Source organism: Phascolarctos cinereus, unplaced genomic scaffold, assembly GCF_003287225.1.
Source record: "Phascolarctos cinereus isolate Bilbo 61053 unplaced genomic scaffold, phaCin_HiC Scaffold_5;HRSCAF=322, whole genome shotgun sequence".
Lineage (NCBI taxonomy): Eukaryota > Metazoa > Chordata > Mammalia > Diprotodontia > Phascolarctidae > Phascolarctos > Phascolarctos cinereus.
The window spans coordinates 199051686-199072050 of record NW_027555958.1 but is presented as its reverse complement, the minus strand read 5'-3'; the positions used below and the strand labels follow the sequence as shown (position 1 = coordinate 199072050).

General features: G+C 37.1%; 1 protein-coding gene and 1 pseudogene across 1 annotated transcript in view; one reads left to right on the top strand and one right to left on the bottom strand.

Annotated features, from left to right (window-relative positions):
* The window catches only part of COL19A1 (collagen type XIX alpha 1 chain), a 397465-nt gene that overhangs the window by 263254 nt on the left and 113846 nt on the right, over nt 1-20365 (top strand). The window contains exon 19 of the mRNA XM_021000213.2: nt 3700-3753. Coding sequence (XP_020855872.1) covers nt 3700-3753 — 54 coding nt within the window. The remainder of the gene's footprint in view (nt 1-3699; nt 3754-20365) is intronic.
* Nucleotides 7991-8589, bottom strand: LOC110217713 (peptidyl-prolyl cis-trans isomerase A pseudogene; annotated as a pseudogene).

Here is a 20365-nt window from a genome sequence, read left to right as displayed (position 1 = left end):
CCTTCAACTACCCTAATACTGACAAAGGTCTCATGAGTTATAAATATCATCTTTCCATGCAGGAATGTAAACAGTTCAATCTTAATAAGTCTCTTATGATTTCTCTTTCCTGTTTACCTCTTCATGTTCCACTTGAGTCCTGTATTTGAAAGTCAAATTTCCTATTCAGCTCTGGTCTTTTCATCAAGAATGCTTGAAAGTCCTCTATTTCACTGAATGACCATTTTTTCCCCTGAAGGATTATACTCAGTTTTGCTGGGTAGGTGATTCTTGGTTGTAATCCTATCTCCTTTGCCCTCTGGAATATTATATTCCATGCCCTGGGGTCCTTTAATGTAGAAGCTGCTAAATCTTGTGTTATCCTGATTGTGTTTCCACAGTACTTCAACTGTTTCCTTCTGGCAGCTTGTAAGATTTTCTCCTTGACCTGGGAACTCTGGAATTTGGCTATTATATTCCTAGGAGTTTTCCTTTGGGGATCTCTTTCAGGAGGAGATCTGTGGATTCTTTCAATTTCTATTTTGCCCTCTGGTTCTAATATATCAGGGCAGTTTTCCTTGATAATTTCTTGAAAGATGATGTCTAGGCTCTTTTTTTGATCATGGCTTTCAGATAGTCCAATAATTTTTAAATTCTCTCTCCTGGATCTATTTTCCAGGTCAGTTGTTTTTCCAATGAGATATTTCACATTGTTTTCTAATTTTTCATTCTTTTGGATTTGTTTTACAGTGTCTTGATTTCTCATAAAGTCACTAGTTTCCAATTGCTCTATTCTAATTTTTAAGGAAGTATTTTCTTCAGTAATCTTTTGGACTTCCTTTTCCATTTGGCCAATTTATTTTTTAGGGCATTTTTCTCCTCATTGGCTTTTTGGACCTCTTTTGCCATTTGGGTTAGGCTATTTTTTAAGGTGTTATTTTCTTCAGTATTTTTTTGGGTCTCCTTTAGCAAGCTGTTGACTTGTTTTTTGTGATTTTCTTGCATCACTCTCATTTCTCTTCCCAGTTTTTCCTCTACTTTCCTTACTTGCTTCTCAAAATCCCTTTTGAGCTCTTCCAAGGCCTGGGACTGATTCATATTTTTCTTGGAGGCTTTGGATGTAGGAGCTTTGACTTTGTTGTCTTCTTCTGGTTGTATATTTTGATCTTCTTTTTCACCAGAGTCAGATAATATAGTCTGACTCTTTTTGTGCTGCTTGCTCATGATCCCAGCCAATTACTTGAGTTTTAAACTCCTTGTTAAGGTAAAAGTCTGCTTCCAAAGTAGAGAATGTACTGTCCCAAGCTTCAGGGGTTTGTATAGCTGTTTTCAGAGATACTTGTAGGGACCTGTAAATTTTCAGTTCTTCCAAGGTGGTATGATAAGGGGCGAGGTGTTTACTCCTTTCCTGGCCTGTGACTGCAAGTACTCCTTTCTGTCCTGTAACTGTGAGGAGGGGTTCCTCTCTTCATAGCCACTACAAGCTACAGCACACCAGCACTCCTCCTCACCCCAGCACTGCAGCCCAGAACTGTGACCCAGATCCAAAGATGGGCAAAGCAAGAAATTCCTGCCTCAGCACTGGCAGTCCCTCTCTGATCAGCCACTGGATTCCACCTCAGTCTGTGGGCCGGAAGCTCTGAAAGCAGCTGCCCTCACCCAGGGACATGCTCTTGGGGAATGGAGCTGAGATCCCACCTTCCTGTCTCAGCACCACAGAAACAGACTTTTCCCACTGACCTTCTAAGTTGTCTTTAGCATTTGTGGATTGAGGAGTCTGGAAACCTCCACAGCTGCCTGTGATTCACTCCTCTGAGGCCTGCTCCAGGTTCACTGCGGCCTGTGCGCCCACGCTGCACTGCGCTCCCAGCCCAGCACGATATACCTTTCTGATCAACCATCCAGGTTGTTTTTGGGCTGGAAATTTGTTTCACTCTGTCTTTTTGTGGGTTCTGCTGCTTCAGAATTTGTTTAGAACCATTTTTTATAAGTATTTGTTGGGGTTTGGCAGACAGCTCAAGCAAGTCACTGCTTTCACTCCGCCATCTTGGCCCCCCCCTCAGATTTCTTAAAACAAAATGAACAGAAATCTATGTTCTCTGGCTTCCATACCCTACCCTATAGGGGAAAACAAATACATTTCCCATGACAAATATACATTTTCAAGCAAAATAAATCTCCTCAATGTCCATATACAATATATGTGTGTATGTATATATGTGTTAGTATAGTACCAAATGTTTTAAACATGTTGAAAGTCAGTGTAGAGCATCTGGACATGGAGGCAGAGGACCTAGGCTTGAATCCTGATTCTGCAACTTCCTTTCTCTATGGCTTTGATCAGGTCACTGGACTTCTTAGGCCTCATCTGTCAAATGAGTGGATTGGACTCTGTGGTCTCTAAGGTTTAAATGTCTGTGCTTCTCTCATACATTAATTATTTTCTGTTCATACAAACCTCAACCTAGAAATATCTTCTAGGACCAGAAGTGAAGGAATATGTCTCATAAAATATCTCTGTTTAGCCTGACCTATATAAGAAACTTGTGCATGTTATTCATAATCTCTATGGATCTGTTCAGATGGATTTCTTCATATATCCATTCTTCACATATCAAGTACTTATATTAAGTACTTGATACCATGAGCAGAACTCACTACTAAGTTGCTGAGATGCTTTGGTACTAAGATAAACTACTAAGAAATTTTACTCTGAGAAATCTACCAATAATTCTGCATTGATAATACAGCAATGATTGTATTTATTAAGTTTTACAGGAACAACAAAGATGATCCTGCCATTAAGTTTATCACAACTTTTTTTCTAGTAAAAGGTACTGAAAATTCTGGAAGTCAATGACAAATATTAAAGTGATACCAGTTGGGAAGAAGGAAAAGGGAAGAAAGAAGCATTTATTAAGCATGTGACAGGTTCCGTGCCAGATTCTGGCACAAAGACAAAAGCAAACCTGACCTCAGGGAACTTGGTTACCCTATAGTGAGGCAGTGCCAAGTTCTAAGTTGCTAAAACATCAAAATTTTATTGCCCATATACTGGGTGTTCCAAAAGGCTTACTGAATGCAGTTTTAAGCTCTTAGCTTAAAGCTATGATAGTTTGTTTTACTAAAAAGGATATAAAGTCCAAGAGATAAATTCTGTTTAAAAACCAAGTCATGCCTTCCAAAACTAAGCATATTTATATTCCAATAGGATGCAAGCTCTTTGAGGACAAGAATTGTTTCGCTGCTGTCTTTATATTCCCAATATTTAGCATAGTGCCAGGCACTTAATAAATGGTGCTTAATAATAGATTGTTGATTGACTGAAAAAGATGAATGGAGAAAAAAAACATTTTTACCCCTCGGGACACCTAGTCAAAGTCTTCTTGGATATGGCTTCAAATTCCAATTCTTTAAAAACTGATAATCCATGTATTATATATATATATATATATATATATATGCACACACACACACACACACACACACATATATATATATATATACATATATATCTATGTGGCAACTCTTCATCAACCAGAATAACCAGCATGCTTCTTTCCATAACCATGCCAGATAAAAGAGGATTTATAGTAAGATAAATTCATTTTAAATGCTGTACTGAAATATTAACATGTCGAGGGTTCTCTGCCATATAACTATGCAAATATTTCTTTTCATAAGTGTTTATGACTCAATTCAGATTCATTTCTAATACAGGGTCCTCCTGGAAAACAAGGAAGACAATATACTCTTGGAGGATATTATAACAAGGTATTTATTTTCTTTTATGGTATTTTTGTGTATATAGTGAATGGACATGGTAGGGAGTCTAAAAATATCTTTGTCCTAACTTCTAGTATAGTCTTTGCATACCCTAACTGGTAAGTCCTTAGCACCCAAACATAAGCAGGCAAAGTATTTTCCAATAAAAAAAAACCCCCAAGAAACCTTTATTCAAAATTATCATTAGTTATAGTTTTTTTTTAAGTGGGGGTTCCAAATTAATTTATTCTCAAATTTTTCTACAATTAGAAACATGTCTGTATTTCTATGTGCATATAACATGTTATTGTAGTATATGTTATATTAAAATATAACATATCAAAATGTTATAAATATTTCATATATACATATATGTACAGACATATATACATGTATAGAAATGAATATAGGTTCCTTGAGGTTAGGGACTGTATTCTCTTTTGTATCTGTACCCCCAACACTTAGCAGAGTATTTTGTATGTCATAAGCATTTAATAAATGCTTTTTCATTCATTTGTTAATTCATTTATTCATTTACTCACTGCCACTTTCATATCTGTCCTCCCCCTCTCCCAGTGTTTTCCAAGGAAATGGTATAAGGGGATCTTACCTCAGAGGGAATTGGGGAGATCTTCACTGCAGGTCAAGTTGTATGATACCCCTTCTAATAATACCACCATCTATCCAAAGTACAAAAGTGTGGAATAAATATTCGTCCCCTAAGATAAGGAATCTTCAATGTTTTGTAACAAAGAGCTACTTTTTATTTCCCCAAAGTCCTATGATTCCAAGAATAGCAAACAGGATTTTGACTGTAAAATTGCCAAGTGTAACAGGAAAGGGGGTACCACTCCCATCTTTGATCCTCTCTGTAGTGGCTGGCATTCATGGCAAACTATAGAGGGAAGGCAGATTGAAGAGGAATAAGGCTTCAACCCTAACAGTAGATCTCATTCTATGAGTTGAAAACACCTGCCACAGATGATCATGGATTTCTAAGGTACTTGAGAAGCCGGCCCAACCCCGTCATTTTGCAGAAGAGACTGAGAGAGATTACATAACTTGCCCAAAGTCACAAAAGTAATTAGTGACAGAGGCAGGAATTAAACATAGATCTTATGACTCCCAAACCAGAGTTCTTTCAATTTTACCATGGTGCTATCTCATTAGCATTAATAAGCTGGGGCTAATTATGCTGAAATGCAAACATGCTGTTGGAATTATTCTCATTTTATTCCTTTCATCTGTGTTTATATTTCCAAATTTTGTGAATCTCCATTTCTACTTCATATCCCTTTAGAAATCCCAACTTGGCTTATAAGTTGAAAAGTTGGCTACTCAGTAGATAGAGCACTGGTCCTGGAGAAAGGAAAAACTGAGTTTGAATCCTGCCTTAGATACTAATTAATTGTGTGATCCTAGGAGAGTCACCTAACTGATATGTCTCAGTTTCCTCAACTGTAAAATGAGGAAATAATAATAGCATCTACTTCCCAGGGTTATTGGTTACAGAAGGAAGCATGCTAGTTATTCTCATTGATGGAGAGTTACCATATATACAATACATGTATGTATTATCAGTTTTTAAAGAATTAGCATTTGAAGCCAGAGCCAAGAGGGGTATGGGGTGGGGGGGGATTGTAAATAGTAATTAGCTAGCTAGCTTCATACAAAGTTTAACTAGGTGGCACAGTGGATAGAGCACTGGAACTGGAGTTAGGAAGATTTGAGTTCAAATATGACCTCAGACACTAGCTGTATGATGACTCTAGGCAATCTTTATCTGCCTCAGTCTCCTCATCTGTAAGTGGGAATAATAGCACTTATTTTATAGGGTTGTTGTGAAGATAAAATAAATAATATTTTAAGTGCTTAGTACAGTGCCTAGCAGCACATGCTTAATAAATGCCTCTTTCCTTTTTTAATTTTAGAATTTTCAGTGACTTTTGATAGAAAAAAATGGACATATTTGTGACAAACTGACTGACAGGATCATCTCTATTATTTCTGTACAACTTTTTTTTGAAGCTTAATACATAAAAATACTTTTTATTAAAATAAACTGAGTTTACTCTCAACAACAAGGATTGTTATATATTACAAAATAAAAACAACTCATTTCTATCCACAATGTACCCAGATCTCTAGGATGTATTGCAAAATATTCAAACTAATAAACAGTAATTGGCACCACTGTGATAATATAAACAAAGAACTCTTAAAGGGTGGGATATTGTAATCACCTTTAGTAAATTTACAAAATGGTGACTTTACTATTTAAATATTTATTACCCTTTCCAAAAACTTTCGAGTTCTAATCTCTAAAGATCTCCCAAATGAGTTGGCATAGTGAATTTGTCTTTGATGACTCAGTTTTTCCTTAAGCACATATGGGAAGGGGAGAGATTTATATTTGGAAGTGAGTTCAGAATTAATTTGATTAGACCTTAAAGGGATATTTCAGAAGAATGTGTGCTGTAAGGACTGCCAGTCAAATTGGAGTCAAGCTTCCTGGAATTTGAGCTGGGCAGTTCATATTTAAAATGCAATGCTACCAGGACAGCATTGCTGCCCATCAATGTTTTCATTACAAATGGACATGTTACTGGAGGAGCTGAACTTTATCAATTTTTATATTCTTACTATAAATGAAAGAAGAATGTTACAGATATATGGAAAGTATTCTTTAGAGAGGCAACAAAAGGAACAGATGAAGTGAGTTTTATCATGTGCCCCATCATTACAAGAACTATCACTTCACAGGACATTTGGTCATCGTCCATTATAGTACTAATGGCAAGTACCTGCAAAAAGATCACAATGAAAATAGTTGTAGTTTACATATCAATATTAATAGCTGAGGATGAAGTAGTAAAGAAATCGTATGAAGAACCTGTCAAAACCCTATAAATTAAATCAACATACACTCATACTTGGTGACTTCCATACAAAAGTGAGAAAAGGGGAGGATAGGGAGAAATAGATGAGAAAATATGATTCAAGAAAAAGAAATGAGAGAGAATAAAGACTTGTAGATTATACAAAAGCCTTATTATGTTTCTATATCATGAACTCTTTCTTCAGAGACAAGATTGTTAGCACTGGACATGAAGGGGAGGGCACTGAATAACATCAGAAAGAATGAAACTGACTACATTTTAATGAATAGGAAATGACTTTATATGGCTGTGAAAGTTATCCCTCAGTTAGCTGTCTGTGCAGAGTCAGATCACTGACTCATTAGAGGTAAAATCAGAATTTATGATAAGCAAGAAGAAATAGTATCCATTAGAAAAGATATGGCATAGGATTAAGAAGTTTTAACTTTAAATTTAAAAAGTGATTGAAAATAAATAATAAGAAATGGACAACAAAAATTACATAGACATTGACTATAATAATTCCTTCCAGAAATTAGACCAGTGTCAAGTAACTGCTACAACAAGGTGATTAAAAGAGACCAAAAAAAATACCTTAGCTATGAGAAAGAGATGACTGGAAAAGAAAAATCAGGTTAGCATATGCATTCACCTATAAAATCTTATCTTAATCTCTTATAAAGCAGACAGAAGCAGTGAAGAGTAAAACCAGTCTAAAGAAAGTTTGGTGAGCTTTCCAACTAATCCAGGACATCCTAGGGGCATCCAAAGATGAAAATGGAACAAACAGAAGAAGAATGGGAAATTTTACAAAAACTGCCACAATACTTTCTCTTTAAAGTATACTCCACCACACTTGGACTCTGAAATTACAGCCCCCAAGGTGCTTACAGAAAAAGTAGAAATATCACTAAAGAGAAAAATATGAAACGAAAAGATAATCAGTTGGATTGTTTCCATAAAGGAGATTGTACTGGAGTCAATACAAATGTGAAGCCATTGAGGGATGGGATATTTAAAGGAACGGAAGACACCAAAGGTATATAAAAAAAATCTAAGACCATATAGATACGAAAAAAGGTGAACTAGAAAACATCAATACCTACTAACATATATTTATTCTGTCATCTGTACAAAATATTTATCAGGGTCACCTATACAAAAATTGACGGCATCCTCAATAAGGTTAGTAAGAGGGAACAAGTAAGTTTTCACAAATGATATTCAAAAACAGACCACATCTTCACCATTTCTTTTTTTTTTGTACTTTAGTTTTTATTTCATAATCATAAACTTAACTCTGTTGTCTAGCCAGACTTGTGGAAGGAAAAAGGTAATGAAATCCAGAGCATTGCAGCAAGTGAGAGCGCAAGGATTACAGGGTATAAGAGCAGATGGGGTTGGGGGTGCTCTTTCCAGCTACAGAGGAATGGTTTAATGGTTATTAAGACAAAAAAACAAAACAAAAAACTTATGACAGTTGTCCACAGTCAGCAATGGTGATCTTGTTGGTTTTGCCATCCCAAGAACTGAAACGTTCCGTGGCTTCCACAATGTTCATGCCTTCTTTCACTTGGCCAAAGACCACATGCTTGCCATCCAACCAATCAGTCTTAGCAGTACAGATGAAAAACTGGGAGCCATTTGTGTTGGGTCCAGCATTGGCCATGGACAAGATGCCAGGACAGGTATGCTTCAGGATGAAGTTCTCATCAGCAAATTTCTCCCCATAGATGGACTTGCCACCAGTGCCATTATGGCGTTTGAAGTCACCACCCTGGCACATGAACCCAGGAATGATTCTGTGGAAGCAGGATTCCTTGCAACCAAATCCCTTCTCTCCTGTGCTCAGAGCACGGAAGTTTTCTGTCGTCTTTGGAAACTTGTCTGCAAGGAGCTCTAAAGTAATTCAGCCCAGGAGCTCCTTATCGACGGCGATGTCTAAGTACACGTTGGGGCTGGCCATGGCCACAGATGCCTGGGATGGGCGCGACGGCAGAGGCGGCGGGGATAGGCGTCCAGAGAACTAAACCGAGATGAGGACTCCCGGTCGCGGCGTCTCCAAAGCCATATCTTTACCATTTCACAATTGCCTGAAAGATGTAGAAAATACAAGATGTAATCGTGCTTAATGTTTGTCTTTTAAAAAAAAAAGTAACATTTATTCTTAACACTTAAAAAAATTTTGAGTTCTAAATTCTCTCCCTCCCTCCAGTCCCTACCCCACCCTCTGAGAAGGCAAACAATATGATACTCATTATACATTTGAAATCATGTAAAACATTTCCATATTATCCATGTCACAAAAAGCAAGAAAAATAAAGTGAGAAAATTATGCCTAAATTTTAACTCAGAGAGGTAGATAGCACTTTTTAACGTGAGTCCTTCCAAATTGTCATGAATGATTATATTGATCAGAGTAGCTAAGTTTTTCCTAGTCAATCATAATTACAATATTGCTATTACTGTGTACAATGATCTGGTTTTGCTCACTTCACTTTGCAGCAATTCAGTTAGGTCCTCCCAGGTTTTTCTGAAACTCTCTCGCATCATTTCTTATAGCACAATAGTGTTCCACCATGATCACATATCACAACTTGTTCAGCCATTACCCAATTGATGGACATCCCCTCAGTTTCTAATTCTTTGCCACCATAAAAAGAACTGCTATATTTTTATACATATAGGTCCTGTTTCTTTGATCTCTTTAGGATCCTGACAGGTCAAATGCACAGTTTTATAGCCCTTTAGGCATAGTTCCAAATTATTCTCCAGAATGGTTGAACCAGTTCACAATTCCACCAACAGTTCATTAGTGTTCCTATTGTCCTACATGCCCTTCAAGATTTGTCATTTATTATAGGTGTGAGGTAGCACCTCAGAATTGTTTTAATTTTTGCATTTCTCTAGTAAATGATGATTTGGAGCATTTTTATATGACTACAGATAGGTTTGATTTCTTCTGAAAACTGTTCCTATCTTTTGACCATTTATCATTTGCTGAATGGCTCTTATTTGTATAAATTTAACTCAGTTCCCTATATATTTGAGAAATGAGGCTTTTACCAGAGAAACTTTCTGTAATTTTTTTGTATGACTTCATTGTCTATAGTGTTGTTGTTGTTCATTCATTTCAGTTGTGTCTGACTCCTCATGACATCATTTGGGGTTTTCTTGGCAAAGATACTAGAGTGGTTTTCCATTTTCTTCTCCATTGTCTGTGGTACCTTTTATCAAAATGTAGGCTCCCTGATTATCTATCTCTTTTAATTAGATTTATTTTTGCTTTTGCTTTGTCTGCAATAATGATTGTTATCCTTACCTTTTTTTACTTCAGCGGATATATTCTAATAGATTCTGCTCCAGGACCTTATTTTAACCCTGTGTATGTCTTTCTGTTTCAAGTATGTCCCTTGTGAAAAACATAATGTAGGATTCTGGTTTCTAATCCATTCTGCATCTGCTTCTAGTTTATAGGTGAGTTCATCTTGTTCACATTCACAGTTATGATTACTGTGTATTTCCCTGCATCCTATTTTCTTCTGTTCTCCCCTCTTTCTTTTTGCCCTATCTGTCCTCAAGAGTTTGTTTTCCTTCTGACCACTACTTCCCTTAATCCATGTCCCTTTTATATCACCCCTCCTTTTCTTTTTTCCTCTTCCCCTTCTACTGCCCTGTTGCGTAGGATATATTTCTATAATCAACTGAGTATGTAGAAAAATTCTTCCCCCTTTGAAACAAATCTGATGAGAATGAGGTTCAAGTATCACTATGTACTGCCTCCCACTGCAAAAGCTTGATCTTGTGTGTTTCCTTTTTGTGAGATAATTTTCTTCATTCTTCATTTCCCTTTCACCTTCTCCCAGTACATCCTTCTTTCTTACTCATTTTTTAAAAACTTGCCAACATAATTAACTCCTACCCATACCCTCTGTCTATGTAGACTCCTAACTACCCTAATAATTCTAAGGAGTTACATGTATCATCTTCCCACATAAAAATGTAAACAGTTTAACCTTAAGTCCCTTATGATTTCTCTTTCATGTTTACCTTTTTAAGTTTCTTCTGAGTCTTGTGTTTGGATGTCAAATTTTCCATTTAGCTCTGACCATTCATCAAGAATACTTGAAAATCCTCTATTTCGTTAAATATCAATTTCCCCTCCCCCTAAAGGATTACACTTATTTTGCTAGATAGGTTATCCTTGGTTATAATCCTAGCTTCTTTGCCTTCTGGAACATCATATTCTAAGCCCTCCACTCTTTTAACACAGAAACAGCTAAATCTTGTATGATGCTGACTGCGATTCTATGATATTTGAATGGTTTCTTTCTAGCTGCTTGTAGTGTTTTCTCTCTGACCTGGGGGAGTCTCGAATTTGACTATAATATTCCTGAGAATTTTCATTTTGGAATCTCAGGAGATGATCGGTGAATTCTTTCAATTTTTATCTTGCCTTCTGGTTCTACGATATCAGGAAAATTTTCCTTGATCATTTCTTGAAAGATAATGTCTAGGCTCTTTTTTTTGTGCTACTTTCAGGTAGTCCAATAATTCTCAAATTATCTCTCCTGGATCTATTTTCCTGTCAGTTGCTTTTCCGATGAGATATTTCACATTTTCATCTATTTTTTCGGTTTTTTTAAATTTTGTTTTAGTGCTTCTTGATGTCTCATGGAGTCATTAGTTTCCACTTGCCTCAGGAATTATTTTCTTCAGTGATATTTTATACCTCTTTTTCCATTTGGTCTACTCTGCTTTTTAAGAAGTTCTTTACTTCAGTGAATTATTGTGCCTCTTTTACAACTAGGCCAACTCTGTTTTTTAAGGTGTTATTTTATTCAGTATTTTTTTACAAGTTGGGAAAAGACTTATTTATTTTATTATTTTTGTTTTATTAATGTTTTATTTTTCCCAATTACATGTAAAGACAATTTTTAATATTCATTTGCAAAAATTTTGAGTTCCAAATTTTCTCTCTCTTGCCTCATTTTCCCTTCCCTGAAATGGTAAGCAGTTTGATATACGTTAGACATGTGCAATCATGCAAAATATATTTCCATATTGGTCATGTGGTAAAAGAAAACACAGACCAAAAAAAAATTAAAAATAAAGTGAAAAATTATATGTTTCAACCTGCATCCAGACTCCATCAGTTCTGTCCCTAGAGATGGATAGCATTTTTTCATCATGAGTCCTTTGGACTTGGATCACTGTGTTGCTGAGAATAGCTAAGTCATTCACAGTTGATCATCATACAATATTGTTGTTATTGTGTACAATGTTGATCTGGTTCTACTAATTTCATTTTGCATCAGTTCTTATAAATCTTTCCAGGTTTTTCTAAAATCATCTTGTTCATCATTTCTTATAGCACAATAGTATTTCATTACAATCATAATCCACAGGATTGTTCAGCCATTTCCCAATTGATGGGCATCCCCTTCATTTCCAATTCTTCACCATCACAAAAAGAGCTACTATAAATGTTTTGTACATGTAGATCCTTTTCCTTTTTTTATCTCTTTAGGATACTAGCAGTGGTATTGCCTAACCAAAGGGTATGCACAGCTTTATAGCCCTTTGGACACAGTTCCATATTGCTCTCCAAAATGGTTGAATTAGTTCACAGCTTCACCAACAGTGAATTAGTGTCCCAATTTTCCCACATCTGCTCTACCATTTATCATTTTCCTTTTCTCTCAGTTAGCAAATCTGATAGGTATGAGGTGGTATATCAGAGTTGTTTTAATTTACATTTCTCTAGTGAATAATTATTTAGAGCATTTTTTCATATGGCTATAGATATAGCTTTGATATCTTCCTCTGAAAACTGCCTGTTCCTATCTGTTGCCCATTTATCATTTGGGGAATGACTTGTATTCTTCCAAATTTGACTTAATTCTCTATATATTTGAGAAATGAGGCTTTTATCAGAGATACTTGCTGTAAAGATTGTTCCCCAGCTTTCTGCTTTCCTTATGATCTTGGTTGCAATGATTTTGATTGTGCAAAAACTCTTTGATTTAGTATAATCAAAATTATCCATTTCACATCTCATAATGCTCTCTATCTCTTGTTTGATCATAAATTCTTCCCTTCTCCATAGACCTGACAGGTAAACTATTCCTTGTTCTCCTAATCTGCTCATGGCATCACCTTTTATGTCTAAATCATATACCCATTTTGATCTTATCTTGGTATATGGTATAAGATGTTGGTCTATACCTAGTTTCTGCTATGCTGTTTTCCAATTTTCTGAGCAGTTTTTGTCAAATAGTGAGTTCCTGTCCCAAAAGCTTAAATCTTTGGGTTTATCAAACACTAGATAATTTTGGTCATTTACTACTATGCCTTGTGTAGTAATCTATTCCAATGATCTACCACTCTATTTTTTAGCTAGCACCAGATTATTTGGATAATTATTCTTTTATAATATAGTTTGAGATCTGGTACAGCCAGGCCACCTTCCTTCACTTTTTTTCATTGACTCCCTTGATATTCTTGACCTTTTGTTCTTCCAGATAAATTTTATTATTTTTTTTCTAGCTCTACAAATTTTTTGATAGTTTGATTGATATGGCACTGAATAAGTAAATTAATTTAGGTAGAATTGTCATTGTATTATATTGCCTTGGCCTACCCATGAGTAACTGATATTTTTCCAATTGTTTAGGCCTGATGTTATCTGTGTGAAAAAGTGTTTTGTAATTGTGTTTACATAGTTCCTGGGTTTGCTTGGCAGGTAACTCCCAACATTTTTTTTTAATATTTTCTACAGTTTTAAATAGAATTTATCTTTCTATCTTTGGCTGCTGGACTTTGTTGATAATATGTAGAAATGCTGATTTGTGTGGGTTTATTTTTATATCCTGCAACTTTGCTAAAGTTTTTGATTATTTCAACTAGGTGTTTTTAGTGAATTTTGTAAAATTCTCTAAGTATACCATCATATCATTTACAAAGAGTGATATTTTCAGTATTTTTGTACCTTTTTACCAAATTATTAAATCTGTTATAATTTTCTTGCATTACTTTCAGTTCTTTCTTCAATTTTCCTTCTATCAGTCTTATCTCTTTCTTTATCTCTTCTAGAAATTCTAGTTGGCCTTGTGTCCAATTAGCATTTTTCTTTGAGGCTTTGGTTGGTGCTATATTCATATTGTTATTTTCATCTGAGTCTGTGTCATGGTCTTCCCTGCCACCTTATTAGCTTTTTATGGTCAAGTTCTTTTTTGTTGTTTGCTCATTTTTCTAGCCTATTTCTTGAATTTGAACTTTATGTTAAAGTTCGGCTCTACTCACTTGGGAGTAGAGAGACCCTGTCCCAAGCTTCAGGGTTTTTCATACTGCTGGTTTCACAGCTAGCTCTGGGGGTCTGCAAATTTTTCAGTGCTTCCAAGGTGGCATGATCTAGGAAGATGTGTGGTCACTCCTATCCCTGTCTGATTTCTGGTCTTTAGCCAAGAAGTGCCTCTATTCCCATGAAGCCACACATGCTAGCATTCCTCTGGGCCCTGGAACTGTGACCAGGTCCCCTGCTCTTCTATGAGATCTAGGACTCCTCCCTGCCTTGGAACTGTGACTTGGGCTCCTACTCCTTTTTAACTAACCACAAACCCTCCTCTCTACCCTGTAACTGCAATCCAGAACTGCATATTGGCATTGTAGTTGCCCATCTGTGCCATCTCTACTCAGTGCCAGGAAAGTGTCCCCATAATCACTTTTGGACCAACTGTCCAACCCCTTGCCATGTCTGGGCTGATAGCCATAGAAGCCACTGTTATGACAGCCTCTTAGGCCCACCTCTGGTGCTGCTGCAACCTGAACTTCAGGCCAACCCACACCCTGGTGTCACAGACCTCTCCTGCCAACTTCTTAAGATATATTAGGCTAGAAAATGTCTCACTCTGACTTTTTGTTCGTTCTACCACTCCAGAATACAATTTTTGGAGGGGAATGTTGGGAGACTTAGCAGGGTTGCTGCCTGTACTCTGCCATCTTGGTTCCACCTCACTTAATTGTTCATTAATAACAAAAAAGCATTCAACTCATCAGAACAAAATGCTGCCCTACAGGCTCTTTTACCAGCTGCCTCCTACCCGTATTTCCAGAACATTTAGGATTCCTTAGAAGATGCAAATAATCTTGTTCAATGACTCTGATAATAAACATAAGGTAAAGCATAAAATAAGGGAATAAATGCTTGCCAAAAGTATTTGCTGCTGAGATGTAAGGGATTCAACACAGTCTAGGTCAAGGAGGGATTTTTTATAGATGCTGAAGTCCTCTAGATCCTCCTGCTTCCTAATTACCTTGTGTTGATTGCATCAAACTCAGAGACAGTGAAGATTTTGTACTGTCTATCCACAAAGGAAAGAACAAATGGATAAAGAATGAATTATTGCGGGGGCAGCTAGGTTGCACAGTGGATAGAGCACTGGCCCTGGAGTTAGGAGGACCTGAGTTCAAATCCAGCCTCAGACACATAACATTCACTGCCTGTGAGACTCTGGGCAAGTCACTTAACCCCATTGCCTAGCCAAAAAAAAAATTTCTTTAAAAGAATTAATTATTGCCTGGATTTCACTATGCCTCTAAACAAGAGCTTGTCCAATAGTATGTATATCTGGGATAGACAATATAGATGGACCATGAGTTGGGTCCAGAATGGAAAAAAAGGAAGAGAGCAGACTGGATTGCTTTCTGGAAATTTCACCACACTTTTATTGACCCTGAACTTTCTATAACAACAAAGGCCCACATTTTCAAAATAATTTGTTAGTATTTCCATAAGAGAGGAGAGACTTGAAATACCACTGCCTCCAAATTACTAAAAGATAGGCATGACACAGAGGGAAATGGAAAGGCAAATAATGGGTTGTAATTATAACAATGAAGGACTTTGAAAAAGAACAGGATTGAGGATTTCAGAAAGGAATTGTGTAACAGTTAAGTATGACAGGTAGAGGCTGGAATGCTCCACTGATACCCTTGTGATGTTAGGGAAAAGGAAGGAAGGCCTCTAAAACATTGGGGAGATCCCTGTGGCAAACTTTTGGCAGGATATGAACTAGAGTTGGACGGGATAGACCAGCATAGATGGGTTGCAATCCACTTTGTTGGAAGGAACTCTCAAATTAATGAGGTCACAGATCCCTTTGAGAATAATCTAAATGTTACCTTAATCCTATAGGATAGCAGAGTAATCAAGGAAAAATACATTTGTTTTTGCATTTTAAAATTATGAGTTCTTTGATTACTATAACTATTCAGCATCAAAACTAACTTTAGACATATCTGGAAATAAGTGAATTGTAAAAATGTCAAAAGCCTTAGTCTGCTTCATTCTAGAGTGCATAAGAACTATTTACAACTAAGGCAACTCACAATGGACAATGGAAGAAATTAGTCAATCAAAAGTATTATTAAGTGCTTATTATTATCAATCAACAAAAGCATTTATTAAGTGTTTACTATATACTTGGTACTGTGCTAAGTACTGAGAATACAAAGACAGGCAAAAACAGTCCGTACCTTCAAGAAGTTTACATTCTAATGGGGAAGACACCATATAAATAACTAGGTACATGCAAGATGTATGTGGGGTAGATGGAAGATAATCTTGCAGGCGGAAGGTACTTGTAGCTGAAGAGACTGGGAAATACCTGCTCAAGGTGAGCTTTGAGCTGATTCTTAAAGGAAGCCAGGGAAACTAAGAGGCTGTTGATGAGGTCATGGTAGAGCACTTCAGGCACAGGAGAGAGCTAGCATGACACAGAAATGAGAGGAATGCTGTAAGCAAGGAATGTCAAGCCAGTATAGCTGGATTGTAGAATATATGGAAAGAAGTAACATGTAAGGAGGCTGGAAAAAAAAGAGAGGGATCAGGCTATAAAGAGCTTAAAATGCTAATGAGTGGTGTTTATTTTCAATCTTGTAGTTGTAAAAGGAAGCCACTGAAGCTCATTAGGTGAGGTGCGGGTGACAAAGATATCATGGTCCAGCCATGGTGGCTCAGTGGCTAAATGGAGGCTAAATTAGAGTGGGGAGAGATGAGGCAAAGAAGCTAGTTAGACATTTATTAGTGCCCACCTTTTTCATGGCAACCCTGGTGAGTATTTCTGGCTCTTTATTACTCTTAGCTTTAGAAAGCAGAAAGTCACACACGTGGCAATTGAGAGTGGGGACTTGTTTTCAGTCAGCAGAGTTTTCCTTCTGTTTTTGATTGTTTATTTTTTTTGCAATTCCTTGCCACCATGGTGTTTGTAGGAAAAAGAGAAAAGAGCAGAGTGATGAATGGAGATGGCAAGGAGAGGGAAGAGTCAAATGGGAGACAAAGGTGGGAAAAGGGGGGACAGAGAAATCAAGAGACAAACATAGAGGATGATACAGAGAATATGCAATGGAGTTTGGGATGGAAGTATTGGAATCAGAAACACATGCATAAGACTCTAAATTGACCCTTGAAAGGGTCAAGTTGCCATTGATTTGTGTTACAACAGCAACATGAACAGCTGGGTAGTCATCCCACTTTTCAGCAATAGCCTTATATAGCAGAACTTCTGTCAAAGCAGCTGGTAGTGGGCTTATAAGGGTCCCTGAGGAACAGTGACCAGAGCTAAGGTATAATTTGCCTATTAGCAGCTTTACAGAAAGTTGGGTCAAAACTTGAAGTTTTCTTCATGCAGAATAAGGCGGATCAGGATGATTTTATAAAAAAATTATAACAGTTCTTTGCTGATACATCAGAGATTACAGCAGCAACCAGTAGGTTGGACGTCACCCCTACACCCAGCAAATTCCACCAATGCCAAGCCTCAGAGTAGCATTTCCAGAAGCAAACAGGTGACTGTAGCCTCCATTTGTTAGAAATTGCTTAAATTCCTTTGCCTCTTTAGAAAAATTCTCAATTTCCCTCTTTTGTATTCTAACCCTGCACAAAGAGGAGACAGTCTTCTGCCTCAGAGTCACCCCTCTGAACCAAGCTGAAAGACCTTGAGAGATCAGGAAAAGATCCTTCTGTCCTGTGTTCACAACTCTCATTGAACCTAGGCATGGGACTGCCTGCCTATTCATAGGAAAACATTGGCTGACTGTGCCCAGAATGCATGAAATCTATCTGGGCTTGAAAAATGGGAGCAATGAAAAGTCCTTCAGACCTGAGCTAAGAAGAGGAGACATACTGACAGAAGGCAACAGAAGGCACAGAGAGAAATTAAAGGAGGGGGAAGAAAGCTATTTTTAAAGAAGAAAATTTTCACGAACAAGGGAGATTAAAGTATGTGAGTATGTGTCTGAGACAGACAGAGAGACAGAGATACATAGTGAGACAGACACAGAGACAGAGAGGTCTATATGTGTGGGGGGGATATGTTTGCATATGTGAAAAAAAAAGAATGGAGAAGGGGAAAGTTGAGAGGGCAGGGGAAGAAGAAGAAAAACACAGAAGATAAAGATTTTCTACTTGGAAAAAAAAAGGCCCTCCAGAGCAGCTGCTTGCTTTGCAAGACTGTTTCTAAAGAAGCAATACTAGTAAGCATATTCTTTCCCTTAAGGAGAATCTACTTGCCACCCAGCAGCCATTCTCCTTGGCTTTAGTTCTGGGAATTTTAATAAAAATTTGATAAGCTCTGTCAACCTCTAAAAACATCAGATCCAGAGCCCCTCATGACATTCTAGCTGGGAAAAAGGACTGTTATCAGGGGAGGCCAAATACTTACAAATTTTACATTTGATCTTATTTTCTAAAGATCCACATTGAAAATGCAAAGTCGTGTTATCTTTTATCGTCACATTCAATACAATTTGCAGAGATTCAGTCTCAGCTGTTGAAGCTTGAGATTGTGCCTCCCAGCAACCAGTTTCCAGTGTTCAGTTCTCCAGATTGTTCATCCAAAAAACCAATTTTCCAACAAAATAATCCATTTCTCCCTTCAAGTTTCAAACCATGACTTCATTTGGATATCCACAGACTGCCAGAGGACAGAGGGTCTTTATCCAAACTGGAATGTTTCCAGAGCTCTTCCTGGCTGATACATGAGATGCCATGGCAACATATTGGGCAGGGACTTCCTCAGAGCCACCAAGATCATCCCTTCTCTCAGGTCCAGATAATTTGGAATTAAAATCTTGAGGGAAGACCTCTGTCTTTCCATTCTTGTGACCTGTAGTGTATTTCACCAGAATAGTAAAATTTAAAACCAGAAACAATTGGGAAAGTTGCATGTTACTCTCTCAGGAAGCTGTCTATTCAAATATTTACCAGAGCCCCAAACTAATAGATTAAATTCAGTAAAATTCAAGGCCAGAACTGCAACTGCCAAAATGAACAATGGCCTTAGCTACTTTTATTGGTTCTATGATGTCAAATAACCTAGTGTAGCCACCACTAGGAAGCTCTCCTATGTCAAATGACTAATGTTAAGCATATGCATGTGTGTATGTGGTATAACTTTTGTGTTGCTAATCTGAATCTGGGATTTCATTGACAAGGAGAATCCCTATTGTCAAAGTTCCTACCACTTGTGAGGATTAGCAACTCTCTGTGATTATCAATTACAAACCAACACTCTTAGAAATTCTGTAACCTATAGTCTATGGCAGTAAAAGGTTAAGTAACTCGCTCGTGGTCACACAAGTTGATATGTGTTACAGGAAAGACTTGAACCCAGCACTCTGAATTTATGTGTGTGTGTGTGTGTATCTGTATATACGTATATGGGGGGGTGTATGTATGTACACACACACACATACTTATATACATAATCTATATCTATACATTAGGTACATGGACTCATGTGGATCTGGTAAACCATGAATTCTTTGAGAGCAAACACTGTAGCACAGTGCCTGGATTATAATAGGTGTCTAATAAATGCTTATTGACTGACTGGTGTAATCCCTGCTTGTCTAAGGAACAGTGGGTTCTAATGACATGTGTGTGTGTGTGTGTGTGTGTGTGTGTGTGTACATGTAGGTACATCATTAGTGTGGACTCTTCATCCAACTTCAAAGATCACAAATTTCTCTAACTTAAACTCTTAGAGAGTTGCCTGAGGTTCAGAGAGGTTATGTGATTTATCTATATACGGAAGGAAGGAATAAGCATTTATTAAGCACCTACTGTGTGCCAGGCACTATGATATTATCTCATTTGATTTCTACAACCTTGGAAGGTAGGTGCTAATTATAATCTCTATTTCACTTGAGGAAACTGAAGTAGATGGAAGTACTTATAGGTACTTACAGGATATATATGTTGTATGTACAAATTTATGTATATTGTACATATGTGATGTGACTGTTTACATATACATTTGGGGTCGTAATACCCATCTCTGGGCCATCTTCAGCAGAAGTCATGCTTTGTGTCATCTTCTAAAAATGTGAATTGTGATGATTCCATGGGTCACAAAATTTCTAATTTTAGTTTTATTGGTAAGTAGCTCATATCCCCTTGCAGAATGAATAGAAAGTTCAATGGTCTTCATTGGTATTTAAATGTTGTTTTTCTATGTAGGGAAAACAAAAGTTAAACCTTTAATAGCGTTTCTTAACCTCCAACAAATGCCAGATGGTGTTACAGAGTTGTCTATCCATTGGCTTCAGAGTATCTGAGACCCTCCAGACTACTCAGGGGGTGGTGGTGAGGGAGAGGCAGAGAAACTTCTAACCACAACTGACTCCTGTAATTTGTCTTGGTCCAAAGGCCCTTCAGGTAATTTCTATAAGCCTGAGTA